Source organism: Phaseolus vulgaris, chromosome 10 (assembly GCF_000499845.2).
Source record: "Phaseolus vulgaris cultivar G19833 chromosome 10, P. vulgaris v2.0, whole genome shotgun sequence".
In the NCBI taxonomy this organism is placed as follows: Eukaryota; Viridiplantae; Streptophyta; class Magnoliopsida; order Fabales; family Fabaceae; genus Phaseolus; species Phaseolus vulgaris.
In genome coordinates, this window is record NC_023750.2 from 26,815,961 (window position 1) to 26,840,221 (window position 24,261).

The 24,261-nt window shown below is 48.3% G+C and overlaps 3 protein-coding genes across 3 annotated transcripts; 1 reads left to right on the plus strand and 2 right to left on the minus strand.

Annotated features, from left to right (window-relative positions):
- Positions 1-2,896: 2,896 nt before the first annotated feature.
- On the plus strand, positions 2,897-5,853 carry LOC137817813 (uncharacterized). Its single transcript, XM_068621037.1, has 2 exons — positions 2,897-3,844; positions 5,098-5,853. The coding sequence occupies exons 1-2, from the start codon at positions 2,897-2,899 to the stop codon at positions 5,851-5,853; spliced, it is 1,704 nt and encodes a 567-aa protein (XP_068477138.1).
- A 16,824-nt stretch (positions 5,854-22,677) lies between these two features.
- On the minus strand, positions 22,678-22,992 carry LOC137817814 (uncharacterized). Its single transcript, XM_068621038.1, has one exon. The coding sequence runs from the start codon at positions 22,990-22,992 to the stop codon at positions 22,678-22,680; it is 315 nt and encodes a 104-aa protein (XP_068477139.1).
- A 567-nt stretch (positions 22,993-23,559) lies between these two features.
- Positions 23,560-23,880, minus strand: LOC137817815 (uncharacterized). The gene has a single exon (XM_068621039.1). The coding sequence runs from the start codon at positions 23,878-23,880 to the stop codon at positions 23,560-23,562; it is 321 nt and encodes a 106-aa protein (XP_068477140.1).
- Between the last annotated feature and the right edge of the window lie 381 nt (positions 23,881-24,261).

The following is a 24,261-nucleotide window of genomic DNA, read 5'->3' on the forward strand; positions in this document are numbered from 1 at the left end:
TGATATGATCAAATTAATTTTTATTATAATTTTATAGTTTTATATATTTTAATATTATTATAGAAGAAAACAAAAACAAAATTAATAATATCAAATTAATATTTAATTAATTCGTTTCAATTTTAAATAAAAGAAAATGAAGAAATATTTAAAATAAAAGTGAATAAAAATATTAATTATTTTAATATATATATATATATATATATATATATATATTGTATCGACCAGGTCATCAGGCGTGATGACGTGTCTTGCACGTGCTCGGGTGGGGCGTGCTCAATGGAACGCGTAGGCTAGAAAAGATGAATGGTTCAGAAGTGGGCATAGTCGCCGATCGCTGAATTGACGTTCTCCGATCTCTAGTGTGCGTAACCGGCGGTCACCAGAGTTACGTCGCAGTCGTCGTATGAGAGTGCTAGGAGAACGGATGATCAGAGATCGCTCGGAAATGCTAGGAGATCGGGTGGTTTACACGCTGCCACAAGGAGCACATCGCCGGATCTCCCAGCAAACTTAGTTAAAGCTGTTGAAGGCTCAGAAGGGTAATTTCAAGCGTGTAAGTTCAATAAGACGATTGTGGCACCATCATGGGGCATGAAGGTCGAGTGGGTTGGGGGGAACACCTCGCTCATCAGCGACAGGATTCCCAGAGTGGACATTTGTTGGTGGCAAGGTTTCCCCAGCTAGAACATGCATAGCGTAGCAGTAAGGAGGGTGCCATTCGCGATGAGCGATATCACAGAGATGATGCACTTTGTTGCATCCGATACTCGCCTTGTCGGGTGGTGTTTCACAGCGCATTATGTGCTAGGTTGCTCCTTCAGTTGAGGACTTAGTTGAGCGGCTGGTTACTACACAAGAATGACATTCAAGTTGCCCCAATCCAGATGACGACACGTGTAGGGTTGGGAGCAATGGAGAAATGACGCTCAAGTTGCCTTAGCTCAGATGACGACACGTGTAGGGCTGGGCGCTACCTGCTATCCCAGCCCAGATGGCGACACGTGCAGGGCTGGATGCGAGCCACGCGTCCAAAAGCATAACGGCCTGGAGAGAGAAGAAACCTAGCTATAAAGGTAACCTTAACAGAATCTGCAGAGGTACGTCTTTCATCGGCTGATACTGCTAGGGTTGTGTGCCTACAGTACGGTCCTACAGAGCATATTCTCTCTTAGTTTTTGGGTGTTCTTGTCACTGACTTGAGCGTCGGAGCGCCACCGGCCGCAGAGGCGCCACTGTGTGTTTTTCAGGTTCTCAGAGAGGCTATCTGTGGAGTGGACTTGGAGGGCACGTGGTGTCAAGCTGGTGAGGAAGATTGTGACGAGGCAACGCTCTTGCGCTAAGTCAACCGGCAGGATCATATATATATATATATATATATATATTGTACCGTCCCGTCCCCGAGCGTTGACCAAAGTCAAATTCAAAGTTAAAGTCAACATATGGTGGGACCCCTCAAAGGGGTCCAAGGGAAGAAAGTCAACAGGTTGACCGCTTAAGGCGTCGCTAGGATGAGGCGTCGCCAGGTGTAGGCGTCGCCAGGATGAGGCGTCGCCAAGATGAGGCGTCGCCAAGTTAAGGCATCGACGGTGTCACCTCCCGATACCCATGGGTAGGAAAGACTGTGGAGGGGGCGACACCACGAGAGGCCTCAGTACCTCAGAACAGTAATAAAGAGAAGAGAAAAGTGGCTTCAAAGCCATAGTTCTAGTACTAGTAGGGGGTAACCTGACTCGTGAAGTACCCACGCCACCACTGGGAAACCCTGGGACAGATACGACCCATGAGAGGGCCACACCCAGGGGAGAACCACGTGCATGGTACGAGAGAAAGGTAGATACGCTCCCCGGGGCGAGTGACTAGAGGTTGGGGCGCATGAGTTGGCACCTAAGAAGTCACCCCCTGCGCCAGATGCACTTCGAGAAAGGAGGACTTACACGATGGATTATCCCTAAGTTGGGTTACGACGCTGTAAGGCTCTCCACAGAGAATAGTGATCAAGTCAAAAGAACACGTGGCAGTAATCATTGGAACATCGATGATTTCCTGAAAATTCGCTAAGGTACGCATTGATTCAGTTTCCGTTTCGAACGCTTTAAAGCACTTTAAATGCTTTAAATGCTTTAAACGTTTTAAACGCGTTGAACATTTTTATACGCTTTAAATGCGCTTTAAGACGCCTTAAATGCTTTAGACGTTTAAAAGGGGCTTTAGACGTTTGAGACGGGGATCACAAGTTTCAGTTTTACACACACAAACCCTAGTTGTTTTGCTCGCACACCCACTATACGCACAGACAATTAGGGAAGAAAGCATTCAGTTATTAGACCACCTTCAGAGCATTCGTTCACGGTGCTCCGATACGGAGGTGTGTCACTTTGATGTTTCTCGCTAGCCGACTTGATCGTCGGAGTGCAAACGGCCGCGAGGGCGCCCCTTTGTCCACTTTTTTTTAGGTACTCACAGACGGGGCAGAACGAAGGTGCCCTAGCTCGCGAGGACAAGCCACGCACAAAGACGACCCTGGTCAACCGGCGGGAACATTTGGCGCCCACTGTGGGGCCGATTTAAAACATCAGTCCCATCACGCAGTTCCTCAGTTCCAGTTCTCAAGCTACTCCCTTCAAGATTTCTCCAAGGTCCACTGTTCGTCGCGAACTTTGAGCAATTGTACCAAGTGCTCTGGGTTCAGTTTGTTTGTGTTTATTGAAGTCAAGTCCCAACGTCCTTTGGAGTTGCACGACAGCTAGAGGAAGTTCCAGAAACCACAAATGATGAGATCCACGAGGCAAGGTACGACGCGTGTTGAGAGTGAAGAGATGACCATGCAACAACTCACGGGTATGATGCAGGGATGCAAGAAGCAATGGCAGCGTCAAAGGCTGAATAAGATCGCATGCAGGAGGATCTCGCGGCGTCCCAGGCGAGAAATGAGGAGCTCCATCGCATAAATGAGGAGTTACGTCGCGGGTGGCGCAAGCCCACAGGACAACGCGACGTAGATGAGGCCAAACCCTTCACCCCACCAAGGGAGTTTTCTACGCCGTTCTCGCAGCAGATCCTGGAGACGATGATCCCCAACACATTCACTGGGCCCAAGGTGACGTTCACAGGGATGGAGGACCCTGAGGCGCATCTCACTGCGTTCCACACGCAGATGATGCTGGTTGGCGGCTCTGATGCTGTAAGGTGCAAGCTCTTCATGAGCACCTTGACTGGAATGGCCATGAACTGGTTCGTCAGCCTCCCAGAGGGTCATATCACGTTTTTTGCACAGCTTTCACAGTTATTTAGAGAGCAGTATCTAGCCAACAGGGCTCCACCACCGGTTTCATTTGACCTATTCGGCGTGAAGCAATACCAAGGCGAGACCTTGAAGGAGTATATAAACCGTTTCGGGGCCCAAGTGGTGAAGGTTGAGACCATAGAAGAGCCCATGATCGTATACGCATTCAGAAAGGGAGTGTGCCCTGGGCCTTTCTGCGAATCAATCATTCGCAACCACCCCAAAACCTTCACTGAAATAAGGCGCCGCACGGTGGAACACATCGCCTCTGATGGTGAAGTGTATGAGAAACGCACGTGGGTCGCGCCCGCGCGCCCAAGAGCGCTGACGCGCGCACAACCCGCTAGGTTCCACGAGGCCGCGACAGGGAGGAAGAACCAAGACAGGAAGCGCCCCTACGAGGCAAGAAGGCCCCAACCCAGGGGTCGAGCAGAGGGAAACAGGCCAGCGAGGGAAGGAAATAGACCACTGAGGCACAATTTTGTGGTAGAGCTAAAAGACCTCATCGTTGTGCCCAACATAGCTGACAGGTTGAGGCCACCGGTGAAGTCTGACAAGGTGCTGGTGTTAGAAAAGATGGCTTTAAACTAGAGGGGGGTGAATGGTTTAAAGGGGTTTTCGCAAACTTTTCAAAGCTAGAATGAACTTATTTCAGAAACCAATTGATTCAGCAATTCAGTTAGCCAAAACAGCAAGCAAAACTGTAATACTAGAAAAAACAATCGGTTGTTTCTTCGAAACAATCGGTTGTTTATACCAGCAAACAACAAACAAACTGAATTTAAAGAGATAAGGATAGAGAGATTGTACACAGTTGTTTATACTGGTTCACTCCAAACTAGAGCTACATCCAGTCTTCTCAGAAACCCTGAGGATATCCACTAAGCAATCACCACTTGATCACTTACACCACAACCAAGAGAATGACCTTGAACACCTCAAGAAACACACTCTCCTTGGCCAACACTAAGATTGCTGATCTTGAACACCTCGAGAACACACAGCCAATCTCAGCAAAACACACACACGAATTGTTCAACAGTTTACAAAGATTATACTTGTTACAGATGAATATCTGAAATCAATACAAGCAGAATCCTATTCAGCACTTTGATCAATCTCTCAACTCTTTAGCAATCTCAGAACTCTTTGAAAAACTCTTCTTGTAAAAAAAAAACTATGTTTCAAGATTCTTAAAACTTAAAAACAGTTTTTCAGAATATATCTAAGAATATAGTTTGTTATCAAATCTTAACAAACTCTTAATAGCAGTTAAAACAGATTGGTCAAAGCATTTAATGACTGGAGCGTATTCAGTTAAAGCATTTAAAGCTCAGTCAAAGAAAACAGTTTTTTTGTTATGGTTTTAAAACAAACAATCGATTGTTTCCTCGAATCAATCGGTTGTTTTGTTACTTAACAAAATACACCATTCAAAAACAGTTTTCAAACTTTCTCAAAACACCTAAGTGTAAACAATCGGTTGTTTCGACAAAACAATCGGTTGTTTCAACTTAGTTTGAAAAACATTTTGCTTTGATAAAAGTGAGATGCTAATTGCTTTGAGATTTAATCTGAGGGTTGATTACAACAAAGAACTACTCCAGAACAAGGCTTAAACCAGCATAGCAGCAACAAGCAAAGCAGAGGCTTCGTCATCCTTCAAAGGATTGGATTCATCAAAACAATGAACACCACTTGGTTCAACAGCTGGGACCCCACAAAGAGTCGTGGTGCGAGTTTCACGAGGCGTTCGGGCACCATATCAACAACTGCTTAGCGCTGGCTATCAATTGGATGAGCTTGTGAAGAATGGTTTCCTAAAAGATTATCTTGTTGGGTCTGCTGCGACCACAACCCTGGCGGTACCAGAGGAGGGTCAGGCTCATGAAATGCCAATCCATGGGGAGGTGCACACCATTTCTGGTGGGTTCTCCGGAGGAGGGCCCACTGCCTCTCAGCGTAAGAGGTATGTGAGGTCAGTGAATTCAGTTGCTGAGGAATTTTCGGATGACTTGTGGAAGTCAGACCTCGTGTTCACAAGAGCTGACCTACGTGACGTCGTTCCACATGACAATGACCCAGTGGTCATTTCGGTCGTCACAGCTGGAAGGAAAGTACATAGGGTTCTCGTCGACCAGGGCAGTTCCGCTGATGTCATGTTTTGGTTGACCTACAACAAGCTACAGTTGTCCCCTGATTTATTGAGACCCTACACCGGATGCCTGTATGGATTCGCAGACAACCCAGTTGAGGTACATGGCTATCTAGAACAGAGGACAATGTTTACCGATGGAGCGGCGTCACGTACGGAGAGCATTCGGTACTTGGTTGTAAACGCCAATTCAGCCTACAACATCTTGTTGGGCAGACCAGCACTGAATAGGCTAAGGGCAATGTCCTCCACTCGCCATATGAAGATGAAATTGCCAGATCTAAGCGGCAAGGTGATTGTGATCAAGTCTGATCAGGAAGAAGCCCGAAGATGCTATGAGAATAGTGTAAAGACGAAGAGGGGGGTGTTTAGGGTATGGGAGCGCCCCTCTAGTACAAAGGGCGAAGCCTAGGGAAGCGCGTGCAATTTAGAGCTCTATTTAGTTAAAAGTCTGTATGAAATACACAATTGTAAAGGGGACGCTCTTTTTCCCTCTCGGGGGGTTTTTTAATGAGGTCACCCAAATAAAAAGGAAAGAGGTTGAAGAAAATTATGTCTCAGCTTTCCCCTCTCACAATGTACGATCAAAGATTAAAGAAACTAAAGTCAAAGAATCAAGGCATCGCTAGGTGTGGGCATCGCCAAGATGAGGCGTCGCTAAGATGAGGCGTCTCCAAGACGAGGCATCGCCAGATAAGGAAGCAAACGTCAAATTCAGAGCAAGTAGCTGGAGCGCATGCTCATACCCATAGATCAAGACGACAGGTACGCTCAGTATAAGTTAAAATCCGGGTGCCTAGTCCCTGAGCAGGGGTTAAGGGATTCCTTTGGGACGCCCCCTCCTCAGGTATGAACAACTAGCCCCGGTGTCAGATGTTAAGACATAAGTTGAAATCCGGGTGCCTAGTCCTTGAGCAGGGGTTAAGGGATTCCGTCGGGACGCCCCCTCCTCAGGTATGAACAGCTAGCCTCGGTGTCAGATGAAATCCGGGTGCCTAGTCGCTGAGCAGGGGTTAAGAGATTCCTTCGGGATGCCCCCTCCTCAGGTATGAATAGCTAGCCCCGGTGTCTGATGTTTAGACACCTCGCGAGGAAGTAGCGGGGGGCACTTCCTTCGAGCGTGGGCATCAGACAACAAGAAGTTTCGAGCAGTGGAGAACCAAGTCGCCTTAGTGTTTTTAGACATCCTGAGGGCGATACGGCGCTGCTGTAGTAGGCCTCTCCTCAGGCGCGTGCACCAAGCGCGAAGAGATAAGGGCTAAGTTGCCTTGGTGTTTGAGACACTCCATGGACGATACGGCGTCGTCGTATAGGCCTCCTCGCCCTCGAGCGGCGTCGAGGCCATATAAGAGATCAAGTTGTCCCTCGTCCTTGAGCGATGTAGAGGCCAGAAAAGAAGATGAGACCCCTTTTTCATCGTAAGCGATGAGAGAGCTAGCGATGCCTCTGGCAGTAAGTGCCTGGGGACTCAAGACAAGTAAGTAAAGAGCAAGAAGAAAAAGAAGGATACAAACATGAGTTATCAAAGACAAGAAAAATACGCGAAGTTGAATCCTCCTTTGCCTTTGGGCAATGACGAGGCAGGCGACGCCTTCATAAGGGAGATTCCTCCCAGATACGAAGGCCAAGTGAAGTTCTAAATGAAAAGATCAGGAGAAGGGTATACATCGCGACTCAGAAGGGAAGAGTAAGAAAAAAGGTCACGTGTTACCTAAAGAGTTAAAGTCAAAAGCGATGAAGAGATGTACCAAGGGTAACACAGTCGATATAATAGAGAAAGCAGAGGCGGATGAAAGAGCAAGAGAAGCTAAAAGTACACAAGTATCTAAAGATAAAGCAAATAAACATTTAGACAAAATCAAGCGTCAAGATTACAAACAAATTCAAATGTTGCTAAATACAAGTTTATAAAGAAGATGTTTGCAACGGTTACAAAAATGCAAGGAGAAGCTAGTTCTCGGAGGCCTCCAAGGGCACAATCTTGCCATCGACCACTTCATTCAAGGGGCTGCACCCAAAGATGTCGATACCTGGGTTAGCACAGGCCGCCTGGACAAGGGCCTCGGTGAACCCGTCGGCGAACCTTGTGGCAGCCTCCTCATTCAGCTTTTCCTCAGCAACTTTGAAGTTCTCGGCCTGAGTGGCCATTTCTTGGTCTTTGGCAACCAAGGCAGCAATCAGCTCTTGAACTTTGGCCTGAAGTTTGGTGTTTTCAGTGGTCAGCTGAGCACATTCGTTGGTCTTTTCCTGAGCGCAGCTTCGGTTTTCCCCAGTGTTTTCTCCCGATCAATGCACTGGTTCTCAAGTTTCTTCTGCTGCGCCTCGGAGGTCTTGGCTGCCTCCTCTAGATCGGCGATTTTCACGCGAAGAGGCACCAGTTGATCGAGGAGCTCAGCATTAGCCTGCGCCACCTCGTGCAGTCGTTTGTTGGCCTCCTCCTTCGTCTTTTGTGCCACCCTCAAAGAAGTTTTGTAGGCGTCTTCTTGGCGCACCCAGCGGCTGGCCAAGATTTCCTTCTCTTCTTTCTGAGAGGCGACTTCTTTTTTCAAAGCCTGGAGGGTGGAAGCCTCGATCGCCCTAGCCTTCGCTTGCTCCCGCCAGGTGCTGGCGCAGGCCATGAAGGCGCCCATGTAATAGAACATGCTTTCCTTCTGGGGCCTTCAGCTTGGCTGCGCGGAGCCATACTACCCAGGAAACCCCTTAGCGAATCTTGCATTGGGAGGGGGAGTTTCGGGGCAAGTGGTGGAACAGAAGTGGCCTCGGGCTCAATCCCACCCTCCAAGGCCATTGGTTGAGGGGGTGAGTTGACACTTGGAGGGTGTTCCCTAAGAGATTTAGCTTCGGAGGAAGAAGATGTGGCGGAGGTCGTAGTTTGAGGAGCAGCTCGAGTGGTCTTCTCCTTTTAAAGACTTGCCCTCCAGCAGAGTCCTCCTCGTCATCAGAAGGTACCACTACCACCCGTTTACCCTTGTCAAGGGGGGCTGGTTCAGCGGAAGCCCCAGCCAAGGCGAGAGGAACAACTGCTATAGGAGCAGGTGAGCTTGGAGGATGGTTAGGAGAAGGGGGGTTTGGAGGAGATGCTATTGTTGGGGGAAGATGTTGAGGGCGAGAGTTGGGAGAAGTAGGAGCGGTCGCAGAGGTTGGAGGTATAGAATCCCCAACCCCTTTAGTTGAAGCCTCGCCTTTGGACTTCAGGATTTGAGCCAGCCTCAACCTTCATTGTTTGTCCATCTTTGAACCTGCACCAAGAAGATAAATGCAGTAGGGGTTAGGCACAAGTTAAGTACTATACAAAGAAAGCAGATAAGTCATACACTAAGTAAGAACAAGAAAGGGCAATGAATAGAAGGTTATAAGGGAGACTCCTATACTTATGTATTTCGCGAGGGCCTCGGCGTTGTACTCGAGGCTTATCAGGGTAGAGGTGTTGAAAGCCCCCACGCTGGCCAGAATTTGGCAAGCCTTTCGATCGGTCGAGGGCAACTCGTCAAGGGATTTGGGCTTCGTGAGCTTCACTTTCTTCACCCAGTATAAGGGGAAGTCGTCAAGGGCGGAGAGATCGAAGTCAGAGCAGCATACTTTGAAGAATTTGCCCTTCCACCCTTTGAAAGACTGTTGAAATAATGTCAGGAGGACCCTTCTAGATATGTTGCTAAGACTCATCCAGAGGCTTTTCCCCTACTTCTTCACTTCGAAGAAATGAAGGAAGATGTCGACAGAGGGGGCATGCCCGAAGAACCCGCATAGAATGTCGAACGCTTTGACAAAGGCCCAGCCGTTGGGGTGTACCTGGGCTGGGGCGACGTTGATTTCGGTCAATAGTTCCCTTTCGAACCTAGATAAGGGCAGGCGCATCTCTATGCGTTTGAAGACCACCTGGTAGAAGTAAAAGAAGGGGACTCCATTGTTGGCCTGCTCGTCCCCACATACAGGCTCCCCTAGGGTACAAGGGAGCACTGTTATGTCTTCGTCGTGCCTTTTCGCGAAGGCGCGATGGTCGTAGACGTTCGATTCTCCGACATGATCCCTCCAGGCCTTCGTGGAGACCAGGCTCGAGTACTCGTCGGGAGCCCAAGGGTAAAGGGCCCTATTGTTGACTTTTGGGGGTGGAGGGTTGGACGTCGTTTTCGTACGCGCCACAGTTTGATGAAAAAACTGAAGAAGGAATAAAGGAAAAGGGTTTAGCAAATGGGGTTAAGACAGAAAGGGGAAGAGAAACCCTATAAAAACCCTACCCACGCGAGAAATCCAGAAAAGAGGGAAGGACGAAGAGATGTGGAGGAAAGGAGAAGAACACAAGAAATGCAGAAATGTAAACAGACCCAGTCAGTTATGAGATCAATACAGTAAAGTGTAAGGGCGATCGGAGTAGAAAAACTGTACCTTTGTGTTGGGAGTATAGAAAGGCAGGAACTTTCGGAGGGAAGAAGAACGCAAGAGTCGTAGAAATCGTAGGGACGATGAACAGTGTAGAGAATGCGAAAAGTGATGGAACAATGCCTTGAGCGCGCGTTTTAGAAAGTTAGAATGTTAGCTTGAAGTGCTAACGACACTCATCCCCAGCCATAGGATCGTGCCACGTGTCGAGAGATTAGCGCGCAACTTAAAACGCCACATCTTCAGCACAGAAAATGTCGCGTCAAACGCTCAGAGAGCGTCACGTCAACTAATCAAAGGAATGTCATGTCAGCAAGAATGCCACGTGGATGCTAGGGCGAGGCCTTAGTCTTTTTGCTGAAACAAGTGTCAGCTCAAGACTGGGGGGCTTGTGTACCGCCCCGTCCCCGAGCGTTGACCAAAGTCAAAGTCAACATATGGTGGAACCCCTCAAGGGGGCCCAAGGGAAGAAAGTCAACAGGTTGACCGCTTAAGGCGTCGCCAGGTTAGGGTGTCGCCAAGATGAGGTGTCGCCAAGTTAAGGCATCGACGGTGTCACCCCCCGATACCCATGGGTAGGAAAGACTGTTGATGGGGCGACACCGCGAGAGGCCTCAGTACCTCAGAACAGTAATAAAGAGAAGAGAAAAGTGGCTTCAAAGCCATAGTTCTAGTACCAGTAGGGGGTAACCTGACTCGTGAAGTACCCACGCCACCACTGGGAAACCCTGGGACAGATACGACCCATGAGAGGGCCACGCTCAGGGGAGAACCACGTGCATGGTACGAGAGAAAGGTAGATATGCTCCCCGGGGCGAGTGACTAGAGGTTGGGGCACATGAGTTGGCTCCTAAGAAGTCACCCCCTTGCGCCAGATGCACTTCGAGAAAGGAGGACTTACACGATGGATTATCCCTAAGTTGGGTTACGACGCTGTAAGGCTCTCCACAGAGAATAACGATCAAGTCATAGGAACACGTGGCAGTAATCATTGGAACATCGATGATTTCCTGAAAATTCGCTAAGGTAGGTGGTCCGGTCGGTCATCGGCAGTCGGTGACATCAGCAACAGATAGCCACGTGGACCGTTCTTAGTGGAACACGTGGTTCAGGGAAGTAGATGAGTCATTGAGTAAGTCACCCGGTGATCGGTGATCAGGGGGCGGTGGTCAAAGAGGATGCGCGATCAGCGCCTAGATAGGCACCTGGAAGTAGAAGGCATGGCGCAATGGTGCACCGATCGGTCATCTGGTGTGAGCGATGATCATCGGGTTTTCGTGTTACACGCAGTTAAGCTGGAAACAAAGGGTGATTTCCAGCGAGAGCGTTGCATACGAGCCTTGCGTGACAGAGTATCAGAGAATCATGTGGAGAGAGGTTCGACCAGAGTATATAAAGGGCATTCCGCACTCATGCAAAGGGGGGGGTAAGATTCATTCTTGCAAGTTACCAATTTACACACACAGAGAAAAGAGAAAGAATCACAGAGTGCACACGAGTCTCGCAGAGAGTCAGTTCTTAGTTCTTTGGTGGTTTTGTAAGGCTGACTTGAGCGTTGGAGTGCCACCGACCGCTAGAGGCGCCGTTTGGTGTGTTTCGCAGGTTTGCTTGGAGTTCTTGGAGCGTTCTTGCACTTGTCACGGTTGCGGAGGTGGAAGATAGAGTTTGACGAGGCGAATCCTTCGACGTTTGAATCCCTTGCAAGATCAGTATGCATTGATTCAGTTTCCGTTTCGAATGCTTTAAAGCACTTTAAATGCTTTAAACGTTTTAAACGCGTTGAACGTTTTTATACGCTTTAAATGCGCTTTAAGACGCCTTAAATGCTTTAGACGTTTAAAAGGGGATTTAGACGTTTGAGACGGGGATCACAAGTTTCAGTTTTACACACACAAACCCTAGTTGTTTTGCTCGCGCACAGGAAATTAGGGAAGAAAGCATTCAGTATTCAGTTATTAGACCACCTTCAAAGCATTCGTTCACGGTGCTCCGATACGGAGGTGTGTCACTTTGATGTTTCTCGCTAGCTGACTTGATCGTCGGAGTGCAAACGGCCGCGAGGGCGCCCTTTTGTCCACTTCTTTTCAGGTACTCACAGACGGGGCAAAACGAAGGTGCCCTAGCTCGCAAGGACAAGCCACGCACAAAGACGACCCTGGTCAACCGGCGGGAACATATATATATATATACATTTTTATCATTTAATTATTTACCTCTGATCCTGCCGGTTGACTCGAGTGCAAGAGTCTTGCCACGTCAAAGGTATCTTCTCTCGATCAGCTTCGCACCACATTAGCCTTCGATCTTCACGTCTCTATTCCTCACAAGAACCTGAAGAAAACATAGAAACAGAGTGGCGCCGCTGCGGCCGATCACGCTCCGACGCTCAAGTCAGTGATGGAATCACCAAATACTAAGAGAGAAAATCTAAACTCAAGGAACCATGCAAGTGTTCTCTTAGCGTACTCAAGTGTTCTGGAAAACGTACTCTAGTATTCTCAGAAAATGTACCTCAAAATCTGTTAAGAGTTCCTTATATACCTGAGCGTTTCTCTCTCCTAACGGTTACACCTCTGGACACGTGGCTCACATCCAATTGTACACGTGTCACCATCTGGATCCCTCTCCACTTGAGCGTCACTTCTACTCTTCAAGCTATTCGACTAAGTTACCCCGTCGAGGAGTAACTACAGCTTCCTTGGAGCGCGACCCCTTAAGCGGCGAGTACGGGGTGTCACCATGCACACCTTCTCTGTGGTCTCGCCTGCCGCTATCACAATTTGCTTCACTTGCACATTATGCACGTTCTGGTAAACTGTTCCCTTGCCTCGACCTCTGGCTAGGGAGTGATCATCTGATAGCCTCGTCCTTCGTACTTGTACCCCTTGAAAGCCTTAGGTAAGCCTTCCTGATCTTTCGGCGATGTGCCCCTTTAGGCGGTCTCTAACCACCTGATCTCCTAGAACTCACATACGGCGACTATGACGCAAACCTGGTGACCGCCGGTTAAACATACCAGAGATTGGAGAACGCCAAGCTAACAACTGGCGACTACACAAACTTCCCGATGTGCTTCCCTTCTGTCAGCCAGGTGTCCCGTTCGACATGCCTATATTATCGCTTGCTGCCACGTCATCACTTCCGATTACCTGATCGGTACAACCTCTATATCTTTCTGTTACGTATTTTTATTATATTTTTTATCTTAGTTTTTTTTTAATATTTTTGTTTAAATTTTCAAAATAAATATAAATTACTTTAAAAGATTTTTAAATCCATATATAACCATTGGATTTACAACTGAATCCACTAATTACATCAATCAATTACATGTACTAATAGTAAGAAAAAAGATGCATAATCTTTAGATACAATAGATTATGTGTCATGAAATAATTGATATCATTGAGTACATTTTTTCACATTATTAATTACATCAAATTCTACATCATCAAGTTAAATAATTTATTATACTCATCTGAAAAAATTATAATGTCAAATTATTGCTTTCATTTCATAACTGAAATCATGATCAATTTTTTTAACATATAAATCTAAACGAAATTAAAGTATAATAAAAAAATGTTTTGTGAACAATAAAACAAATAAACTTATAATTGATGTTTAGTATGTACTGGTTGAACGTGTTGGAGATCCGATTCGAGCACTTAAATGTGTTATTTCGGTTGGGCAGGTCAATTTGGGAAGACACTTAACTCGACCCAAGACAAATGGTGATGAATTTGTGTCTTCTTTCTTGCGGTTTTTGTTGATGAATGCGAAAGCTCCATGGATTGATGGTGGAACAAGGCTCTCCTAAGAGTTGTGATAGCCTTGGAGGTGCATGAGAAGTAGGAAGAGTAGGAGTGGTTCGACCAACTCCCTTTGTAGGTGAACATTTGAAGATTAAAAGCCTATTCCTAAGAGAGTTTAGGCAAGGAGTGAGAATGACACAATTTTGGCAGCATTTCACTATTCAATTAATCTTAGAAAAACATGAGGTAGGCTTCTCCTTTTATAGCCTAAGGAGGACCGGAAATAAATAGCCAAATGTGAAGGAAATTCAAACTAAATGAAATGGAATTGGCACCTAATGCAAGCACACATGATAAGCGTGACATGGTGTGTCTCATGTGATGCTTACTAGGCCTAAAGTGACCGACCTTAGTTAGATTAGGAGTTTCTAGAAACCCTAATCTAACTTGGGTTGGTTTTTAGGAGCCAAAATTCATCCTAATTACAAATTAAACAATTTTACAAAAGAAAATTCCTATACTACTTTGACAAGAATTTAAAGACTATGCTACGCTTGATTTTGGACCTCTTGGAACATGTAGAGGTAAGTTTCTCTGCCATCAGTGGCAGTGTTCCAATCCTCATCAAGCCTCTTAGCCATGGCCCTTGTAGTTGGCCCAATATGTCTTGATGTTTGGCTCTCTTTTAGGTTGGTGCTTGGCCTTCTTCCATCAAATGGTAAGCTCAATGATGTGTCAAGAGGTCGACCCAGATAGCTGGGTGCCCGTATTGAAAAGATAATTAAAATAATAGAGGAATAATAAAATTAGTTAAGTACAAATGTCATTCTAAAATTCAATAGAAATTAACAGCTAGAGATAATGTTCTACTAGTAACCATAAAATAAAGGTACACATTTATGAAATATTCTTGTTGTTGAGATTATATTCTTACGGTTGGAATTATATTCTTGTTGAAGTAATATTCTAGTTGATGAAAATTGTTGTAAGAATGTGTATAAAAGGGGTTTAAAACCCTCAGTAAAGGTAAATATTTTCTGAGAAATCTAGACTGAAACAAAATATTTATAGTTTAAATGCTCTCACTGACTTGATCGTCAGAGTGTGATCAACAGGTAGAGCCCCTTTTGTCACAGAGTGTTCCCGTCGGTTGACCAGATTGTGCTTCGTGCGTAGCTAAGACTTGCGTATCAGGGACTCCTTCGCCTTTGTTCCAAATTCCCACCTTTAGCCGCTGTGAGTACCTGAAACAGAGATAACAAAGGGCGCCCTCGCGGCCGTTTGCACTCCGACGATGAAGTCAGCAAGCGAGAAACATCAAAAGGCACACCTCCGTATGGGAGCACCGTGAATGGATGCTCTGAAGGTGGTAAAATAACTGAGTAACTAACTTTCTCTCTAATTGCCTGTGCATATTGTGAGTCTGCGAGCAAGCAACTAGAGTGTGTGTGTAAAACTGAGTATGGATCCCCGTCCTCAAACGTCTAAAGCCTCTTTTAAACGTCTAAAGCATTGAAAACGTCTTAAAGCGCATTTAAAGTGTCTTAAAGCGCACTTAAAGCATTTAGAAACGTTCGACGCGTTTAAAACGTTCAAAGCATTTAAAGCGTTTAAAGTGCTTTAAAGCGTTCAAAACGTAAACTGAATAAAAACGTACCTTAGCAAACTTTCAAGGAAACTTATATACCTTGATGTTTCAATGCTTACTGCCATGTGTTCCCGCCGAGGGAGTGGCGCTCGTGGAAAGCGATGAAGGTGCACTGGCGGAAGGCTGTGCACCCGAAGACGAGGCAAGGCGCGCGGTAGTTTTGGTGCTAGCCATTGTCTGTAACTACAATGGAGAAGGGAAAGGTAAGGAATTAGTAAAAACAAGAGGAAGACGAAGGGAGCAAAGCGCTATGGTTCGAAGGAGGTAGAGGAATGAAAACGACGAAGAGGAAGAAGAAGTGAAACGCAGAAAAACCAGAAGAAGCCTTGGTACAGTGCGGGAAAGGGAAAAACGACCCATGATGTATGCACAACGCAGTTTTTGAGCAATGCAATCGGTAAAAGTTATTCAAATATGCCATAGATGAAGAAAGGGGGTACCTTTTTGTGATCGCGAACGGTTCCTGGTACCCTGGGAATGGAGAAGATGAATCGCAGTGGGAGGGTTCGAGAGTTGCAGAGAAACGTGTTGGAGAAGATAATGGAACAGTGGAGGCGCGTAAGTTTTGAATAAAGGAAATGCAAACGACGTTTCACGCTAGCCGTTGATGCGCACACGTGTCACAAGATTAAGTAAGGAAAGCGTAACGTCACTTAAAGCGCAACACGTGATGTGGCACGTGATGTGGCGTCACTTGCCACGTGGCCACCGAGAACGAGCACTTAGTCTCTTCGCTGAGAACGAGTACGCAGCTCGAGACTGGGGGACTTGTGATCCGGTCGGTCACAGTTTAGGGTGACGTCAGCGACTGATGGCCACGTGGGTCGTTCTTAGTGGGACACGTGGGCCAGGGAAGCTAATGCAGCTTGAAGAAAGCGATCAAGCAGAGATCGGTGATCAGAGGGAATGCGCGATCTTCGTCTAGCTGAGCCACGAGGCTGATCGGTCGTTGTGTCACACGCAGTTAAGCTGGGAACGAGAGGGGATTCCCGGTGAGAGCGTTGCAGCCGAGCCTTGTGTGGCATGGCGTCGGGAGTTAGAGAAGTCATACGCCCTTCGGTACCGCGCACAAGAGTGGTCTGAGGAAGCTGGCAGTCGGTCGGCGCTCTGTAGCCCATGGCGTGCGTGGGCAGAAGGGGTGATCGTTCACGCGACAGGGAATACCTGGTATGCGCGCTGGTCCAAATCGCACCTGGTACCTACATTGAGGTTGCCCGAGACACCCAACATATGAAACACGCTAAGTTACTTCGTACGCGAAGTAACTTGGGGGTGTGACAAGGTATATAAAGGGGTTCTACGCTCATTTCTAAGGTACGCTTTTCATATGGATAAGTGGCTAGTTTTCGCACAGAGAGAAGAGAGAGAATTCGCAGAGAACACGGTCCTCACAGAGATCACAGAGTAAACTACTCTTTGGTGGTTTTGTTCACTGACTTACGGAAGGCGGAGTTAGACGTTGCGGATCTTTCAAAGGACAAGTCACCGGCAAGATCACTTATATACCTTGATGTTTCAATGCTTACTACCATGTGTTCTTCTGACTTGATCGCTATTCTTCGTGGAGGGCCTTACAGCGTCGTAACCCAACTTAGGGACATTCCATCGTGTAAGTCCTCCTTCCTCGAAGTGCATCTGGCGCAAGGGGTGACTTTCTGAGTGCCAACTCGTGCGCACTAGCCTCTAGTCACTCGCCTTGGGAGTGTATCTACCTTTCTCTCGTACGAAGCACATGGTTCGCCCCTGGGCGTGGCCCTCTCATGGGTCGTATATGTCCCAGGGGTCTCCCAAAGGTGGCATGGGTACTTCACGAGTCAGGTTACCCCCTACTGGTACTAAAACTATGGCCTTGGAGCCACCTTTCTCCTACTTTTCTGAGGTACTGGGGCCCCTCGGGGTGTCGCCCCCTCCACGGTCTTTCCTACCCGTGGGTATTGGGGGGCGACACCATGGACGCCTTAACTTGGCGACGCCTCAACCTGGCGACGCCTTAACCTGGCAACGCCTCAACCTGGCCACGCCTTAACCTGACGACGCCTCATCCTGGCGACGCCTTAAGCGGTCAACCTGTTGACTTTCCCCCCTGGGCTCCCTGGATGGGTCCCACCATATGTTTGACTTTGGCTTTGACTTTGACTTTGACTTTGGTCAACGCCCAGGGACGGGACGGTACACAAGCCCCCAGTCTTGAGCTGACACTTGTTTCAGCAAAAAGACTAAGGCCTTGCCCTACCATCCACGTGGCATTCCTGATGACGTGACATTCTCTGAACAGCTGACGTGACATTCTCTGCGCTGAGGATGTGACACTTTAAGTTATGCTTCAGTCTCTTAACACGTGGCACGATCCTACGGCTGGGGACGAGTGCCGCTAGCGCTTCTCAAGTTAACGTTATAACCTTTCAAAAACGCGCGCTTAAGGCACTGTTCCATCAGTTTTCATTTCTCTCTACTATTCATCTTCCCGAACTTTCTCTGCAACCTTTGCTCTCTCTTTCGCACTTTCAATCTTCAACCACCTAGATACTCAAAAGGTATGGTTTTTCTTCTTCGATGACTCTTTCCCTTTACTGTATTGCTCTTATAACTGCCTGGGACTGTTTATATTTTCTGCATTTCTGTGTTCTACTCACTTCGTTGTTTCCCCTGTTCTTCTCTTCTCGCGTGGGTAGGGTTTTTCAAGGGTTTCTTCCCATTTGCTTCTTCAAACCTTTCTTGCTAAGCCTTTGCTTTTTTCTTCCTTCTTCAGCTTTTTCATCAATCCTATGGTGCGTACGAAAACAACCGCCAATCCACCACACCCCAGGATCAACTATAAGACCCTTTACACCTAGGCCTCCGACGAGCTGCTCGAAGAGCACTCCTCCCTAACCTCCATGAAATAATGGAAAGATCATATTGAAGGATCAGGCGTTTATCAACATCGTGCCTTCGCTAGGAGGCACGACAAAGATATTTTCGTGCTCCCCTGTGTCCCAGGCGAGCCTGTATGTGGAGACGAGAGGGCCAACAATGGGGTCCCCTTCTTCTTTTTCTACCAGGTGGTCTTCAAACGTATTGGGATGTGCCTGCCCTTCTCCGCATTCGAACGGGAGCTCTTAACCGAGATCAATGTTGCCCCCGCCCAGCTTCACCCCAACAGCTGGGCTTTCATCATGGCATTCAACATATTATGCGGATATCTCGGGCAGGCCCCCTCTGTCGACGTCTTTCTCCACTTCCTCGAAGTGAAGAAACAGGGAAAAAGCCTCTAGGTCAGTTTTAGAAGCATCGCTGGGAGGGTCCTCCTAACCTTGTTCCAGCAATCCTTCAAGGGATGGAGGGGCAAGTTCTTCAGGGTATGCTGCTCTGATTATGACCAAACTGCTCTCGACGGCTTCCCCTTGTATTGGTGGAGAAGGTCAAGCTAACGAAGCCCAAATCCCTCGATGAGCTACCCTCATTCGATCGCGAGGTCTGCCAAATCTTGGCCAGCGCGGGGCCCTTTGATACTTCCCTTCTGATAAGCCGCGAATATAATGCTTGATCCGATCGGTCATCGGTCGTAGATGACGTCAGCAGTAGAGAACCACGTGGACCGCTCGCAGGGTGACACGTGGACCAGGTGGCAGAGAGGTCAGAGAGACGATCACCAAGAGCGGTGATCGGTGGTCAGTAAACAAGTGACCACCGACAGATCAGGCGGCAGAGAGGTCAGGGGACAGATCATCCAGAACGGTGATCGGTGGTCAGTAGCCAAGTGGCCACCAACAGACCAGTTCTCAGACTAACGTCTGGGGGCAGAACGCGAGAAGCAAATATACACTGATCAGTCGTCGGGTGCATTGCCATCGGGGTCTCGTGTTACACGCAGTTAAACTGGGACTGAGGTTCCCAGCGAGAGCGTTACGCATGGACCTCGCATGAGCACATCCCAGGGAATCATGCACGAGAGTGGCCTGAGGGAACTAGTAAACCAGTCAGCGATTGGTGATTCCCTCAACCCATTACGTGCGTGACACCGAGAAGGGTGAGCTGTATGCGCAGGGAGCAGCGTTTGGTGAGTGTGCCTAGACCAGCCACACCTGACGTTCTCCTAAGAGTATACACTTACCCAGATGAGAGAAATATCCTTCGTTACTCCGCAAGGGCGTAACTTAGGCACACAAAGAGAAGCGCTAGAGCCCTTCCAGGAAGTGACACGTGTGTGGTTAGATGTGAGTTGCAGGCCTCCACGTGTCATCTTCTGAGAGGGGTGCGGTCCAGACAAAAGAGCACTCCGTACCACTAAAGGTACAGACAGGCGCAGCCAAGCGCAGAGACGCGCAGACATGCACAGACTCTCACGCTCCCACTGCTGATTCTGAAGGTACACTTTCTCTGAAAAGCATAACAGGGTTCTGACACATGCCAGAAAAGCATAACAGAATTCTGTTATGCCCAGAAGCAAAAAAAGAGACATAAAAGAGAGAATCAGGGTGAGAATGGGGGGATACGAAAAACAGAGAGCAAGAGTTTTTCACACACTACTAGTTTTCTCATTTGGTGGTTCTGTGGACTAACTTGATCGTCGGAGTGCAAACGGCCGCTAGAGGCGCCTTCTGTGTGTTTTGCAGGTCACGTTTGGAGATCCAAGAGAAGGTTCTGAGGGTGACTCTGTAGAAAACGCAGTTGTGTAGACGGGACAGAGTGTGCTACAGAGCGATTCCTCCACGTTCGAGTTGCCGGCAGGATCAATGCTGAAGCCCTTGCCAAGTATATGGGTATGAGGGCCACCCCTGCTTCTGCCTCTACTATTTAGACAACTCTGTCTCTGCTTGTTTTTTGCTTTATGATTTATCTGCTTTCTCGTGCCATAGTGACTAAGCTTGGGACTAATCTCTAATGTGTTTATTTTACTGGTGCAAATTCAAGGATGGACAAGCAACGAAGGTTGAAACTCGCCCATATTTTGAAGCCCAAAGGCGAGGCTTCAGCAAAAGGGGTTGGGGATTTCCTACCTCCAACCTCTGAGACTGCCCCTACTCCCCCTAGCCTTCACCTTCAAAACCCACCAACATCGCCTCCTCCATCTGTATCCTCTCCAAACCACCCCCCACACTCACCACCCCCCATAGCAGCTACGCCTCTTGCGTTGGCTGAAGCCGCTGCCGCGCCAGCCCCCCTTGAAAAGGGTAAAAGGGTGGTAGTGGTGCCTTTTGATGACCAGGAGGACTCTGTTGGAGGGCAAGTCTTCAAAAGAAGAAGGACCACTCAAGCTGCTCCTCAGACTGCAACCTCTGGCATCTCTTCTTCCTCCGGAGTTGAATCCCTCAGTGAACACCCTCCGAGTGCCACATCACCCCCTCAACCTACGGCCTTGGAGGGTGGAACTGAGGCTGAGCCCACTTCTGCCCCACCGCCTGCTCCAAAACTTCCCTTGCCCATCCAAGACTCACTGAGGGGCTTCTTGGAGAGGGGAGCTGAAGGGCCCAAAAAAAAAGGTATATACTATTATATGGGCGCCTTCATGGCTTGCGCGCAAAACTGGCATGAGCAAGCTAAGGCTAGGGCGATCGAGGCCTCAACCCTTCAAGCTCTACAGAAAGAAGTCGCCTTACAGAAAGAAGAGAAAGAAACCTTGGCCTGCCACTGGGAGCGCCAAGAGGAAGCTTACAAAACTTCTTTGAGGGTGGCACAAAAGGCGAAGGAGGAGGCCAACAAGCGGCTGCATGAGGTGGGGCAAGCCCATGCTGAACTCCTCAATCAGGTGGTGCCTCTCTGTGTAAAATTCGCCGATCTTGAAACGACGGTGAAGACCTCTGAGGCGCAGCAGAAGAAGCTCGAGAACCAGTGTGTTTATCGGGAACAAACACTGGGGAAGACCGAAGCTGCGCTCGAGGAAAAAACCAACGAATGTGCCCAGCTGACCACTGAAAATGCCAACCTTCAGGCCAAGGTTCAGGAGCTGATTGCTGCCTTGACCTCCAAGGATCAAGAGATGACCACTCAGGCCGAACATTTCAAGGTAGCAGAGGAAAAGCTGAGCGAGGAGGCTTCGACGAGGTTCACCGACGGGTTTGTTGAGGCCCTTGTTCAAGCGGCCTGCACGAACCCTGACATCGACGTCTCTGGGTGAAGCCCATTCAATGAAGTGGTCGACGACAAGATAGTGCCCTTGGAGGCCTCCGAAGAATAGCTTCTCTTTTGTATTTTGTAACTACTGTGAACATTTTTTGCTACCCATTTTGCACATAACTAATCTTTGTAGTCTCTATGAACAATGCCTTCTGCATACTTTGAATATACCTGATCATTCTGGTTTCATACTTTTGCGTGTTCTTTTATGCTCTTGCTCCCTTTCTATGTTGTGATGCATATCCTTCTCTTGATCTTTTCGCTTCAAACTTCACTTGGCCTTCGTATCTGCGAGGAATCTACCTCATGAAGGCATCGCCTGCCTCGTCGTCGTCCAAAGGCATAGGAGGACTTAACCATTTTTTTGTGGCCTCGACATTGCTCAAGGGTGAGGAGGACTTATCTTACCTGTACTGGGTGTCCACGCTCGAGGAGAGACCTGCTGAATGCGAGGTCGCATCGTCCTTAGCATGTCTAAACACTTGGGACAAAAGTCGCACTTTGGTGCCCACGCCCGTGGAGAGGCCTATTACAACTGCGCCGTATCGTCCACAGGGTGTCTAAACACCAAGGCAACTTAGCCCTTATCTCTGCGCACTTGGTGCCCACGCCTGAGGAGAGGCCTGCCTGGGGGTAGTGTCGTTTCGTCCTCAGGGTGTCTGAAAACACCAAGGCGGTCAGTGTTCTTGGTGCCCACGCCCAGGGAGAGGCGTGTTAGAAACATAGCTGTATCGTCCCTGGTGTGTCTAAACACCAAGATGACCAGGGATGTTGGTGATTATGCCTAAGGAGAAGGTTTCCCAAAGGATGGCGCTTCTCCTCAACTGCGTGTATTTGCACAAAGTGACTTGGTTCTCCACTACTCCGAAACTTCTTACTGTCTGATGCCCACACCCGAAGGAAACGCCCCCCGCCACTTCCTTGCGAGGTGTCTAAACATCAGACACCGGGGCTAGCTATTCCTACCTGAGGAGGGGGCGTCCTAGAGGAATCCCTTAACCCCTACTCATGGACTAGGCACCCGGATTTTAACTTATACCGAGCGTACCTTTTGACTTGACGCCTGCGCATGAGCGTGTGCTCCCGCTGCTTGCTTCGGTTTCGACGCCAGCTCCCTTATCTGGCGATGCCTGCGCCTGGCGATGCCTACACCTGGCAACGCCTACGCCTGGCGACGCCTTAAGCCTTTGTTTTTTGTTTCTTAATCTTTGCTCTTACATTGTGTGTGGGGAAAAGTTGAGATAAAGTTTTCTTGAACTTCTTTTTTACCTGGGTGACCTCATTAAAAAACCCCCGAGAGGGAAAAAGAGTGTTCCCTTTACAACTGTGTACTTCATAATTCTTCAACTGAAATAAAATTTTAAATTGGCCGCATTCCAGCTGCGTGGGATGGGGGGCCCCCCTCTAGAGTCTCTAACTTGTACGAACCATTTCCCTTGGCTTCGGTTATTCTGAAAGGTCCGGTCCACTTGGGAGACAGCTTGTTCTCCAACTCATAAGGATGAGCCTTCCTCATGACCAGGTCACCAACTTGGAATTGCCATGGCTTCACCTTAGAGCTGTACTGATGCTCCACTCTTCTCTTCACGGCTTCAACCTTTATCCTCGCCTCTTCTCTGGCCTCGTCCAATAGGTCTAGATTCACCCTTCTTTCCTTATTGGATTCCTCTATCATGGCGGGGTGAGCTCTCGTGGATCTCCACCGGGATCATGGCGTCTGACCCGTATACTAGGCTGAAAGGCGTCTCCATGGTGGAAGATTGAGGCGTGGTGTGGTAAGCCCACACGATCCTTGGTACTTCTTCTGCCCACGCCCCTTTAGCTTTCTCAAGCCTGCGCTTCAATCTCCTTAGCAAACTCTATTCGTTGATTCTACCTGCCCGTTCGTCTGGGGGTGTTCGACTGATGCAAACACCTGCTTGATTCCTACTTCTGCATACAACTTCCCCAACTGTTGGCTCGCAAACTGAGTGCCATTATATGAGATGAGACGCCTTGGCACCCCGAAACGACACACAATGTTCTTCCAAACAAAGTGTTGTACCTTGTGCGCAGTGATCTGGGCCACTGGTTCTGCCTCTATCCACTTCGTGAAGTACTCGATGGCTACTATCAAGTACTTCATCTGCCTTATCGCCAGAGGGAAAGGCCCCAGAATATCGATTCCCCATATGTGGAAGGGCCATGGGCTGTAAATCGATCTCAATTCCTCTGGAGGTGCCTTATGCCAATCAGCATGCATCTAACACTGCTTGCATCGCTGGGCATATCTTACATAATCCTCCCTCACTGAAGGCCAATAAAACCTTGCACGAATCACCTTGGAAGCTAATGATCTTCCTCCCACGTGGTTTCCGCAAATCCCCTCGTGAAGCTCTGACATGATCTTCGTACACTCGTCGCCACTCACGCATGTCAGAATTGGATGCGTGAACCCATGCCTAAATAGCACTCCATCAACGAGAGTGTACCTTGCAGAGTTCTTCTTTATCCTCTTTCCTTCTCCAGGCTCTGCCGGGAGAATCCCATCTGCAATGTACCGCCTATAGGGTGTCATCCACATGTCGCCTTCCTCTAAGGCACATACTTGCGCACACTTCTCTCCTTCGGGTGAGGCCGCATAGGTGCTGATGCGGGGTGTCCTTGCCGTATCTTGAATCAAAGTGCGATGGCTCCTCGGCTTTCCTCTTGCTGCACTAATGTGAAGAACGTCCACCCTGTTGTCTGCCACAAACTTTCACGGTGTCTTGAGCGTCTCTTGGATGACTGTCCTCTGCCTTCCCCCCTTGCTTGAGTTGGCCAGCTTGGCGAGCAGGTCAGCTCTGGCATTTTGCTCCCTTGGGACATGCACCAGCTCTAAAGCGGCGAAAGCTTCCTTCAACACTTCGACGTACCTCAAGTACGCAGCCATCTGTGGATCCTTTGCTTGGTACTCCCCTGTTAC